Source organism: Notothenia coriiceps, unplaced genomic scaffold, assembly GCF_000735185.1.
Source record: "Notothenia coriiceps isolate Sejong01 unplaced genomic scaffold, NC01 NC01_scaffold00028274, whole genome shotgun sequence".
Classification (NCBI taxonomy): Eukaryota; Metazoa; Chordata; class Actinopteri; order Perciformes; family Nototheniidae; genus Notothenia; species Notothenia coriiceps.
This window is the reverse complement of record NW_011360975.1, coordinates 1-11,609: the sequence shown is the minus strand read 5'-3', so window position 1 is coordinate 11,609 and position 11,609 is coordinate 1. Positions and strand designations below refer to the sequence as shown.

At 41.1% G+C, this 11,609-nt stretch overlaps 2 protein-coding genes across 2 annotated transcripts; one reads left to right on the top strand and one right to left on the bottom strand.

Annotated features, from left to right (window-relative positions):
- Positions 1-866: 866 nt before the first annotated feature.
- atg4b (autophagy related 4B, cysteine peptidase) lies at positions 867-8,329 on the top strand (the record flags this gene model as incomplete). The annotated part of the gene is made up of 12 exons (XM_010785795.1): positions 867-1,012; positions 1,130-1,201; positions 1,315-1,413; positions 1,571-1,672; positions 1,762-1,834; positions 2,590-2,669; positions 3,265-3,461; positions 3,790-3,868; positions 3,992-4,137; positions 4,270-4,326; positions 7,444-7,537; positions 7,641-8,329. Coding segments are annotated over 12 exons (1,219 nt in total), but the record flags the coding sequence as incomplete, so codon positions are not given.
- Positions 8,237-11,379, bottom strand: dtymk (deoxythymidylate kinase (thymidylate kinase); the record flags this gene model as incomplete). Its single annotated transcript, XM_010785794.1, has 5 exons — positions 8,237-8,496; positions 8,587-8,784; positions 8,866-8,956; positions 10,245-10,353; positions 11,186-11,379. Coding segments are annotated over 5 exons (703 nt in total), but the record flags the coding sequence as incomplete, so codon positions are not given.
- Positions 11,380-11,609: the final 230 nt, after the last annotated feature.

Genomic DNA, 11,609 nt, shown 5'->3' with positions numbered 1-11,609 from the left:
AAGCAAAGTAGTAAACATTGTATAAAGATACATAAAGTGAAAACTGGATACAGAATCCACAATCAATTACAAATTAAATTACAATTTCAAGAATCTGCAAATAAGGTGGTCTGTCCTCATGAGCAATGTAAACAACATTGTATCATTTAGATACCGAAAGTACAATATATTGAACACTGTGCTGCTGTCATTTCCCCCTAATGATAACCTGAGATGGTGAATTATAACTCACAATGAAAATTGTTCAGGAAAGTGGGTATAGAGTAGACATGTAGAACTAGATAAGCTTATGATAAGCCAGCCTTGTCTACTTATTAAGGAAAAGTGGGAGGTTCTCTTTAATGAACAGTAGCTTCTCTGCTTTATCAGCCACAAGTCTGTTCCTCTTCTCATCAAGCACATGAGAGGCAGCGCTGAACAGTCTCTCGCTGTCAGTGCTTGTGATTTGATCTTACTCCGCATATTTGTGCGGGTGTTTTGATTTCCAGTGGTGGAGTAATCCCGAAGTGGTGAAAGTCTTTGCAGTTACACCCCCTCGAGAAATGTCAGCTGAACACGTTTTACAAATCGCAATCCGCGCCTCTTTCTCTGATATTTTTAAATATCTCCAAGCGGCAGAGATGTTGGCTGTGAGCCAGCCGCGAGCATGGTCGCCGCGTTTTGATTACGTCATCACAACAACACGTTAGCTTACCAACGTAACCCTGTTCTCTGACATTCGGTGATATTTTTTCGGTGCTAAAACCCTGGTGCCGAAAGCCGAAAGGGCCTTTTTAACCATTTTCGGCCGATAATTTTCGGCGGCCGAATATTCGGTGCATCCCTAGTTATCGGATAACAACATGAACGCCAACCTTTCTCCTCAGTGATCTCTCACACGTATTACATTTGACTCTGTCCTCTCTTGCAGCAACCTTGACATACGACACACTTCGCTTTGGAGAGTTTGAAGATTTTCCCGAGACCTCAGAGCCTGTGTGGATCTTGGGGAAAGAATACAACGCACTGACAGGTAGGAGAGTGGAATATAACCTGTGTGTAAGAGGAAGTAGTAGTTAAGTTATAACTTGAATGCTTGTCTTTGTGTTGTGGTTGTATTGTAATATGGTGGTCTCTGGTCTTCATGTAGAGAAAGATGACATTTTATCCGATGTCACCTCCCGACTGTGGTTCACATACAGAAAAAACTTCCCGCCAATTGGTAAGTGAAGAAATGTTGCGATATGGCTTAGTCACTAAACTATACTTAACGTTTCTGGAGATTTGTGTAATATGGGTTTTCATAATCATTTATAATTCTGGAATGTGTTCCAGGGGGGACAGGACCAACATCTGATACGGGATGGGGCTGCATGTTGCGGTGCGGACAGATGATCCTCGGGGAGGCCTTGGTGTGTAGACATCTAGGCAGAGGTAAGACAACTTTCCATTTTATTTTATTTAATTCCCTTTGATTATAGACGGATACACATAAAGGTAGGTGACACCAGCTTGTATGACTGAATGGCACTTCATGGATACCATACAGAGCCTGTTAGCACAGGCCTGATAACTGTTGTGTTGTTCTCAGACTGGAGATGGGCCAGAGGCCAGAGACAAAGAGAAGAGTACATCAGTATTCTCAACGCCTTCATTGACAAAAAAGACAGCTATTATTCCATCCATCAAATTGGTAAGTAGTGAGTGTCAGACCCTTCCAATGTGACCAAGCCCTCACTCTGAAAGAGTTTGCATGACAGATTTCTGTTTCTGTTTCTGCAGCCCAGATGGGAGTTGGAGAGGGAAAGCCCATAGGCCAGTGGTATGGACCCAACACAGTGGCCCAGGTTCTAAAGTAAGTTGTGTAGAGAAGATACAAGATAGTTTACATTTTATGGATCCAATTGATGGTTATTGATTATATTAATTACTATATTGATACATTTAGCAATAAATATGATCCTATTTTATGAAATGCCCATCCGAGCCAGAGGCGAAGTATTCAAATTGCCAATGTAATGCCCTAGAGATATTTAACTTTATTGCAAGGTTAAATAGCTCAATAACTTCAAATTAAAAGTGTCATATCGTCTTTTCTCAACAAACAAATATGTTTACATTCCATGTTTCTGCTCTACAACAAACAACTGCATGCCTTTTACCAATTGTTACATTTGAGACAGATTTTCTATTGATCAATCTACTAATGACTTGATCACCACTTCTTCAATTTAGGTCTTTGATTTTATTGAATATGTTCACACAAATACTGGAACCGCTTTCCAAACTTCTCAAAACGGAATAAGAATATGAGTATGAACAAGTGTCATTGAATCTTAAAAGGCCACCAGAACTATACGTTTACGTTTTTTGTAAAACTGTCCTTATGTCATTCAGTCATTGTGATTGAGACACACACACTGGATGGCATCTATTTGTTTGCATCACATATTCTTTGTCTTTTATTTTATTGTCCTCTCTCACCATCCATTCGTCCATCCCACAAACATTTAGGAAGAACAGACAAGATACAGTGTTCACAGAGGAGGTTCTAAGCATTTAAAAAAAAATGTCTTCAAAATTGAGTCAAATGTACTGTCTTTCTCTTAGGAAGCTGGCAGTGTTTGATACGTGGAGCAGATTAGTAGTACACGTGGCGATGGACAACACTGTGGTCATCGAAGAGATAAGTGAGTGCTTCCTGTTTCCTGAATTTGCATAAGCAGTTTAACTTGTGCTGTAGGTTAGACTGTGGACCACGCTGGGATTTTTACAGAAGTACTTAAGCTAAAACTTAAATGACTGGTAAAAGTTTCTGTGTGAAAGCATACATTAAGAAGCTTATCCCTCAACAGTATTCTGGTGCATGTTCATGTGCAAAAAAAGTCTTAACTTTCCTTTAGTGGAAAGTTCTAATAGGTAAGAAGCTTTATGTTCACTGTTAGTGTTTTACTCAACTGCTGTGTTTATACCGAATGCCAAGCAAATGTTCACGTTGGGTTACACTCGCAGGCACCAGGAGCACTGAGGTCTACGATATGCTACATTTGAATCTGCTCTAAGGAAATAACGGCACTGAGATATTCTCTTGTGGGTGTTTTTATTGTGAACACACCATAACCAGGTCTGTTTAATCCTTTTCTGACTTCTACTCTACTTAATGAGCTGATGATGCTTATTCTTTACAGTTTTTAGGAACATAAACCACACACTGTATGTTTTATCTTTTTATCGCATTATAGACAATAGCCATTAAGTGTGTTTTTGTGATCATTTTCCCTGCAGAGCGTCTGTGTATGCCCTGGCTGGATGTTGAAGGAGCCTGTTGTGAACCAGAGGGAGCAGGGGAGCTGAATGGCTGCCCGGGGGGGGCCTGTGCTCTGGCTGAGGAGGAGACGGCTCTCTGGAAACCTCTGGTGCTGCTCATCCCCCTCAGGCTGGGCCTGAGCGACATAAATGAGGCGTACATCGGAACCCTCAAGGTGAAGTACTTCAGCGTGTACATTCAACAATTACTCTCGTACTTCGACTTCTTTTATTGTAAATGTTTGACTTTAATCTTGGAAATCGAATATCCCCGACACCACAGTTACTTTTTTTGTTATACCTTCAATGACCCTAAAGAAACAAAGCTCACACAAATAATATAAAACATAACAAATGGTACGCTTATCGAAATGTTCCTAATGTCATTTGTATTTTGTGTTAAACACTAAATTGGCTAAAAAGATGGAAACGGGTTCATAAATAAGCACTGAGGCAAAGCGAGCTGCAGCAGGCTGAGATAAACCCTCTCGTCTCTTTTCACAGCAATGCTTCATGCTGCCTCAGTCCCTGGGGGTTATTGGGGGAAAGCCCAACAGTGCCCATTACTTCATTGGTTATGTCGGTATGTCTGGTCTCTGTTTGTGAAATAAACACTCAGCTGTGCACTGCACACTCATGCTCACCATATTAATTCCTCTTACACCAAGAAAACAATCTAATGATAAACACGCTTCCTTCCTCCCAGGAGAGGAGCTCATCTATCTAGACCCCCACACCACGCAGCCTGCAGTGGACCCCTTTGAAGACGGACAGGTCCCTGATGAGACGTACCATTGTCAGCACCCCCCCTGCCGTATGCACATCTGTGAGCTGGACCCGTCCATCGCAGCGGTAGGAATGCTGGGCAGGGTTTTATAGCACACAGCTTTCCTATCTCATACTAATGCTCTTTGTTAAAGTGTGAATGCAGCAGGCCTGTTTGCAGTACTGTTCCGTAGTTTACTGTTTTCTGGTGTCCACCAGGGTTTCTTCTGCAGAACAGAGGACGAGTTTGATGACTGGTGTATGCGCATAAGAAGGGTACGTTTCCGAACAGCGATCTTGTATGGGCTCAGAACAGTCTCATAATACACACATGCGCACAGAAGGATTCACACTTGTATTTCATGATCCGCAAGAGGATTCACACTTGTATTTCCGGATCAACACTTGTGTTTTTAAATGCACACACAAATGTGTTCCGTTTAATATAGGCCTACATGTAAATAAAATCCTAATGCAGAAAAAAGTTTTACATATGTATTTTTGATCCACACATATTTGTTTTCCGTTTAAAACCTCTGAACCTGCAAACACAAACCGCTTTCTTTGCATGGATCGCTGTGCATTCGTGTGTGGGTTTTTTGAGACTCCCCTGACGGACAGCCGATTCGTAGGCTACTTGTAATTTTTTCTATCTATAGCCAATCAGATGTCTCCTCAATTCTAAGCCAATCACATGAGCGTGCCCCCACGAGGGTAGATTTCTTGCGTACATGACGTAGCGCTTCATGTACGCATTTTGCGCAGTCCGGAGCTGACAGGTCCATGGAGCCTGCCTGCAGGCGCTAATCTCAGGACACCTCCACTCTCAGTACATTGCCACTTTCCGAACAGGAAATGCACGCAAATACAAGCCTTTATATTATTAAGGTACAGCGCCACTTTCCGAACCATTGATGAATGCTTGTGTACACAAAAACGGCAGGCAAACCGTTTTAAATGTGTGTTTCCTGTATGGCGAATACAGCTGCTTTATTTATGTCTGTATGAAGTTGTTGTGAGTGTGGAGGGAGCAGCTACAGGTTAGCTTAGCCTCATCGATCAGTGCACTGCGAAAACAGTGCTAGACAGTGAACTGTCAACGGGGGGGAGCCCCGCCGGTCATTATCGGCCGATATTCACTCTAAATAGTTTGATCGGTGCTCTCTATGGCCGATCCGGAGAGCTGGATCTGATCGATATGGACATAAACGCGAGTGAAGTATAACCGGACGCGAGAGAGAGAGATCAGATCAGCTGCTGAGTCTGACGGAAACACGCAGCTCTGCATGATCACCTGAAGCCCCGCCCTCTTTTTAGCGAGCTGACCGGACAGCGCAAAATGCGTATATGAAGTGTCATGAACGCAAGAAATCATACCCTCGTGGGGGCGCGCTCATGTGATTGGCTTAGACTGGAGGAGACATCTGATTGGCTATAGATGAGAGAAATTACAAGTACGAATCGGGTGAGCGTCAGGGGAGTCTCAAAAAACCCACACACGAATGCACAGCGATCCATGCACAGAAAACGGTTTGTGTTTGCAGGTTCAGGGGATTTAAACGGAAAACAAATATGTGTGGATCAAAAATACTTATGTAAAGCTTTTTTCTGTGTTTGGATATTATTTACATGTATATGAAACGGAACACATTTGTGTGTGCATTGAAAAACACAAGTGTGGATCCGGAAATACAAGTGTGAATCCTTCTGTGTGCATGTGTGTATTATGAGACTGTTCTGAGCCCATAATCTTTTGCTGCTCCCTTGACTTGTCCATGAAAGTTAACTCTTGTGCGTTACGTTAAAAAAAAGTGACTCTGATGTTGTTAGGATCAAGATGTCCTAAAAAACAATATTATAATAAAATATTATTTTAGTTTATAATCCTGAGAACAAAATATTTATTTATTTTTTGGGCCGCCTGATAGCTCTCTTGGTAGAACTTGCAGCCCATGTACAGCTTTGAATCTGAACTGCGTTTCTTTAAGTGTTTCTTCCCCTCTGTCCCCCCTTTCAAATCTATTCCTCTAATGAATGCTGAACTGGCCCATTTTATATAAAATGATCTTTTGTATAGGTAATTCTAGAGAGATTTTTTTGTCACAGACTGTGTCAATAATTGGGGAAAAAAGTATTTTCATTAAGTTTGATTCTGTTGTGCAGGAAAATAGACTTTTTTGGCCCCACGTGAGAAGATGGCTCAATCTGGTTAAACATTTAAAAAACTACAATATTGAAGCCAGGGCTCTATATAAAAAGCCTGACATGAGAATGTTAGTTTTTTTTTTATTTAATAGGCGTGAATAAACAAATGTGGTTTTAATAGGGACATGTTGTCATTAGGAATCTGAGTGTCTGTATTTTAGGAGCTGAGGTTGAACTTTGAACGTTTGAGAGAAAATGCATTAAAGCTGATCTATTATGCTATACAAAACATGTCTCTGAAGTGTTCTGCTCAAAATACCAAACAGATCACCCAAAATACCCCTCTATTTCAGCCCTGTTACTAAAGAGATGATTCTGGGTCTGGCCCTTTAAATGTAGCCAAGCTGCTGCTGGCCACGCCCCTTTGGAGCGTCCACATACAAGCAGTGAGCTCTGTGAAGAGAAGGATGTCTACCCGCAGAAACTCAGCTAAACGCTGCCGTGATTAAGCTCCATATTATGTTCCAAACCACAGCAAGCATTATTTCTGAAACAGTATGGAGCTCAAACGCTTTCTCTCTCACAAGTTAACCACAAGGACAGTACCTTTTTTATATCCGGCTTCTTTAAACATACTCTCTCCAGTACAGCGTTAGCGATGCGCTTGCTAATGTAAACAAAGACCATATTACGTCCAAAACACGTCGCGCATTGTTTCTGATACAGCACATAGCTTGACATTTTCTTTCTTGTTTGTTTACCGCTAAAACAATGCCATTATATGTATTTTTTTCAGGATACACATACATATACACACACAACTTTACTCTGAGTCACTCTCGTAGACATCCTGCTAAATACACAGACACACAGCTGAGGGAGGGGATTCAGCTAGCGACTGTATATGGGGACGATAGGTTGGGACGTGGGTGGAACGTTGCCAGGAGTTCAATGTAAAGCCAGCCAACATTTTAGTAATGATGTCAAATTCTGGAAATCTGGATCAGCTCTGTTGTACCCCCGTTTTTAAAGATGTGGGTAAGGAGGAAAAGAGAGAGGGTTGTATTTTCTGACACTATGTGAGTCTCCTGACACACCGGGGACACATATTTATGTATAAAAGACATCAAAAAGTGCATTTTGCATAATAGGTGACCTTTAATAGCCAAATTGATTAAACAATATAAGTCATATGATGCATAATTTGTTGAATGTGTACATGATAACATGATGGCCCTTCTCTTGCAGCTGTCCTGCAACAGGGGGGGCCTGCCCATGTTTGAGCTGGTAGACAGTCAGCCCTCCCACATGGTCAGCATGGATGCCCTCAACCTTACTCCTGGTAAGTTAACTTAATATTATTTTTGCTAAATATATTTAAAATAATTATTCCAAATGAAATTTAATTTGTTTTCCTTTTTTACGTGTTGACGTTCCCTTTGCAGATTTCTCAGACTCCGACAGGTTGGAGCGGTTCTTTGACTCAGAGGACGAGGAGTTTGAGATCCTTTCCCTCTGAGGAACATTATGAACAATGATATGCTGTTCTCGACAAGCGGCTAAAGATTCTCACTCTCTTCTGTGCTTCAGAAGGGAGAGCCTGAGGGGATGAACATTAACTGGAGCCCTGTTGAGCGGCTCCAGCTCCGATGGTGTAGTCAGTGTGTGTCACACAGCGTTCAGCAGCAGCCTCTGAAAGCTCTCTGTTCCTACATTGAGACTGCCTGACTGGAAGTCGTAGCAGGAGCTCAGGATAAATTCTGTATGCACATCTTCACATACATGTTTCCATATGAGTCTTAACACTTTAAATGTTTATTCTGAAGTGATATGGTGCCTTTCCTTGACTCCATAAGTTAAATTGCCATAACAGTTTTATGTTGTAAGAAACTCTATGGTTTATGATGCCCATGGCTTACGAGGTTTGTCCCTAATAACTCAAGTCTGTAACAGCCTGTAATGAAACCAAATTAAGTCAAATCTGCAGATAAGTTACATTAATTAATCATGCAAAGTAACCCTGACAACTTTTGAACACACATTCAATCATTTGATTATTTATTTAATCAACACAGCATATAGACAGGTGAACAACAATGTAAGAGGAATTAAAACAAATAAAGTCAGAATCTGATATTTGACAATGGCACATCATTTATTCAAGTTTAATTTATTTAAAAAACGAGTGCTTCACTTCCACAGCTCTCCAAGAGGCAGGTTCTCGGCTGCGTTGATATTGTTCAGGCTGTAGGTCATGATGTTCTCGTGCACATCCTCAACGCTCTGAGAAGCATCAATTGCCTATAACACAGTTTAGATCACGTTCGATTTTTTAATATTTTTTTAAATGACACCTTGAAATAAATGTAGGATCCAGACCCTGCATCTTACCCGCCAGTTGACTGAGGGATCCTTCATCAGGTGTTCGAATTTCTGCTGGACCGCTCTTTGGAAAACACTAGTCTCGTATCTCTCTTCTCCAAACTGGCCTCTGAGAGCGGCCTCTGCCGGACTGAGCTGCAGGAACATCACCAGGTCCGGCTTCGGCAGTCCCACGTCAGGCTTCATGCACCAATCCAGACAGAAACCCTGAAGGAGAGAACATGTAAGAACGATGCTGTCTGATGAACGCAGAGTTTGACAGGCGCGGTCGTCTTGCTTCGGTCTCACCGGCTTTGCACTGGTGAAAGCAACTCCGGAGAACGCGTATCGGTCTACAACCAGAGTGGTGCCCTGCTCCAGCTTCTTCTTCATTAAAGGTCTGCGGTCACAATATAAGGCATGTTGGCTATTACTTATACAGGAAACTAATGACAAAATAATATACATTTTTCCGCCCAAATATAGGCAACTTCACTGAAAGAAGAGTAGATTTACTCGAGAGTTTGGTGCATTTTTAAAGGATAAAGCTGGTGTATTTTTGTTATTATCAACAAACGTGTTGAAAAGACCAAAATTAACAATGTGTTTGTCTTCAAGCCCCAAGCAATTTAATCATACTGAAGACTTCAAATGTGCAAATATATATAGTATAAACATGAAAGTCTGGCCGTATTAAGTGACATCTGACTGCAACATTTAAAAGGGTAAATTTATCAATGACTTATCCCTCACTCAACACAATAGGTAGACAAATGAGCATCCAGCAAAACAATCTGGAGTGAATGGAATTTTGTTAATGTGCTTACAGCACTGAAAAGACTAGTGTCTCTCTCCAGAAATAGATATTCAGCTTAGACAACCCATGTACTTCAGTCACTTTTAATAAGGATTGTTATCAGTACATTAGCTTAAACTCAACTTTCTAACAGTCTAATGTTTATTAACCTACAACTCGAGTTGCAATATTACCTAACGTTAACTACAAAACTAACGACCCTTATAAATTGTGAATGTGTCTCTAAACTGAATCCTTGGCATTTTCGTAGAACTTTTTACAGCCTACATTTAGTATCATGGCGCCAACACCCACTTAATATTCATAAAACCTTCATTTACACTATCAAATACATGGCAGGAAAGGAGTCACTTAGTTATGTTAATTATTGCCACCAGTGTGGAAGAAGTACTTAGATCCTTTGAAAAAACTTTATTACAAGTGAAAATCCCAAATTATAAATGTTACTTGAGTAGAAGTATAGCCAGCTAAATGTACTTAAAGTATCAAAAGTTAAAGTGCCTATTGTGCACTATGGCTATTTAGAAAGTATTATATTATTATGGAATATGAAATGATTCCTTCTTTTAATGTCTTACAAATACATTGTTTTGTACATATTGGTAGTAACGTACTGCATGTTGTCATATACAACTGTCATGTATTTGGTAACTATTAGTGTTAATACATGTAGTGGAGTAAAAAGTACAATAAATGTTCCAAACTGTTAGGGAGTAGAAGTATAAAGTAGCATGAAATGGAAATACTCAAGTATGGGATAAGTTTGACAGATTGGTACTTAAGTGCATTACTTGAGTAAATGTAATGAGTTACTTCCCACCTCTGCCTGTTGCTTATACTTTACTGAAACACAAAGAGGCAGCAGTCTTACACCAGCTCCCAGCGGTTGGCGGAGAACAGCAGGTGCACGGTGTGGTCCTCCAGGTCACTCTTGTTCTCCAGGTAAGCGCTGATCAGCTGTCCGATCGTCGTGGTCCTTTCTGGCCCCAAGAGACGCCCCACAGCTTTATACGTTAATGTTGCACAGAAATGAAGCAATAGTATGAAGCTGCAGAGTCGGAGACTGCAGTCTCAGGACCGCAGTCCTGGAACCGCCCTCCTAGGACCCTAGTTGTTTTTGCAACATCGCCACATAGCGAATTGGATGCCCGCAAAAGTACAACCAGCAAGTATTGAGTCTCATACACAGCGAGTCTCTTTAGAAATTGTAATGCTTGTTATTAATGATCTAAAAATGCATGAAAATGTTTTTCTTACAGAAATTAAATTATTAACAACAATTTCTTGTTATTGTGTTTGTTTTTTTAATAACAAATGTATTTTGTATGTCAGATGTAAAAAGATAGTCTTTTATATTTGTTTTATCAAATTTGACATACAACGTAAATATATATATATTGTAGTAAGAATTATATAATCTATTTATAGTTATAAATGTATATTGTATGTAGACATACATTTAGATGTATATTTTGTTTAAAGAAAACACAAATGTTAATTTAGTTTTGGGAGAAGGGGTGGGGTTAAATAAGTGTAAACTCCTTCCCTAGGGTCCTAGGAGTGCGGACCTGAAACTGCAGTCTCCGACGCTGCACTCAAATGAAGGGGTATATTTGCTCTGCACACCTGCACAGGGATGAAAAACAACGAGCCACACCTAAGCCTTTCTCTCAAAACAATAGAACGCATCATCTCCAAACAACTCCACCGCCATCTCCAAAAAAATGATCTTTTTGAACCCCTTCAGTCTGGTTTTCGTCCTCACCACAGCACAGAAACGGCACTCATTAAAGTCCTCAATTCCCTCCTCACCTCTGCTGACACCGGTTCCCTCAACATCCTCATCCTCCTTGACCTCAGTGCAGCCTTCGATACCGTGAGCCACACCATCCTGCTTACCCGACTCCGGGATATCGGTATCGAAGGTACTGCACTCAGGTGGCTCCAGTCCTACCTCTCTGACAGATCCCACTTCATCTCCCTCAACAATCAGTCCTCTACCACAGCTTCAGTCACCCAAGGTGTTCCCCAAGGTTCAGTACTCGGCTTTATCATCTACATCCTCCCCCTTGGTCAGATTCTCCGCCATCACAACCTGGACTTTCACTGCTATGCTGACGACACACAGATCTACCTCAGCACCAAATCCCCCCACAACCCCCCTCTCACACACATCGAATCCTGTCTGACTGCAATAAAATCCTGGATGCAACACAACTTCCTCAAACTCAACAGC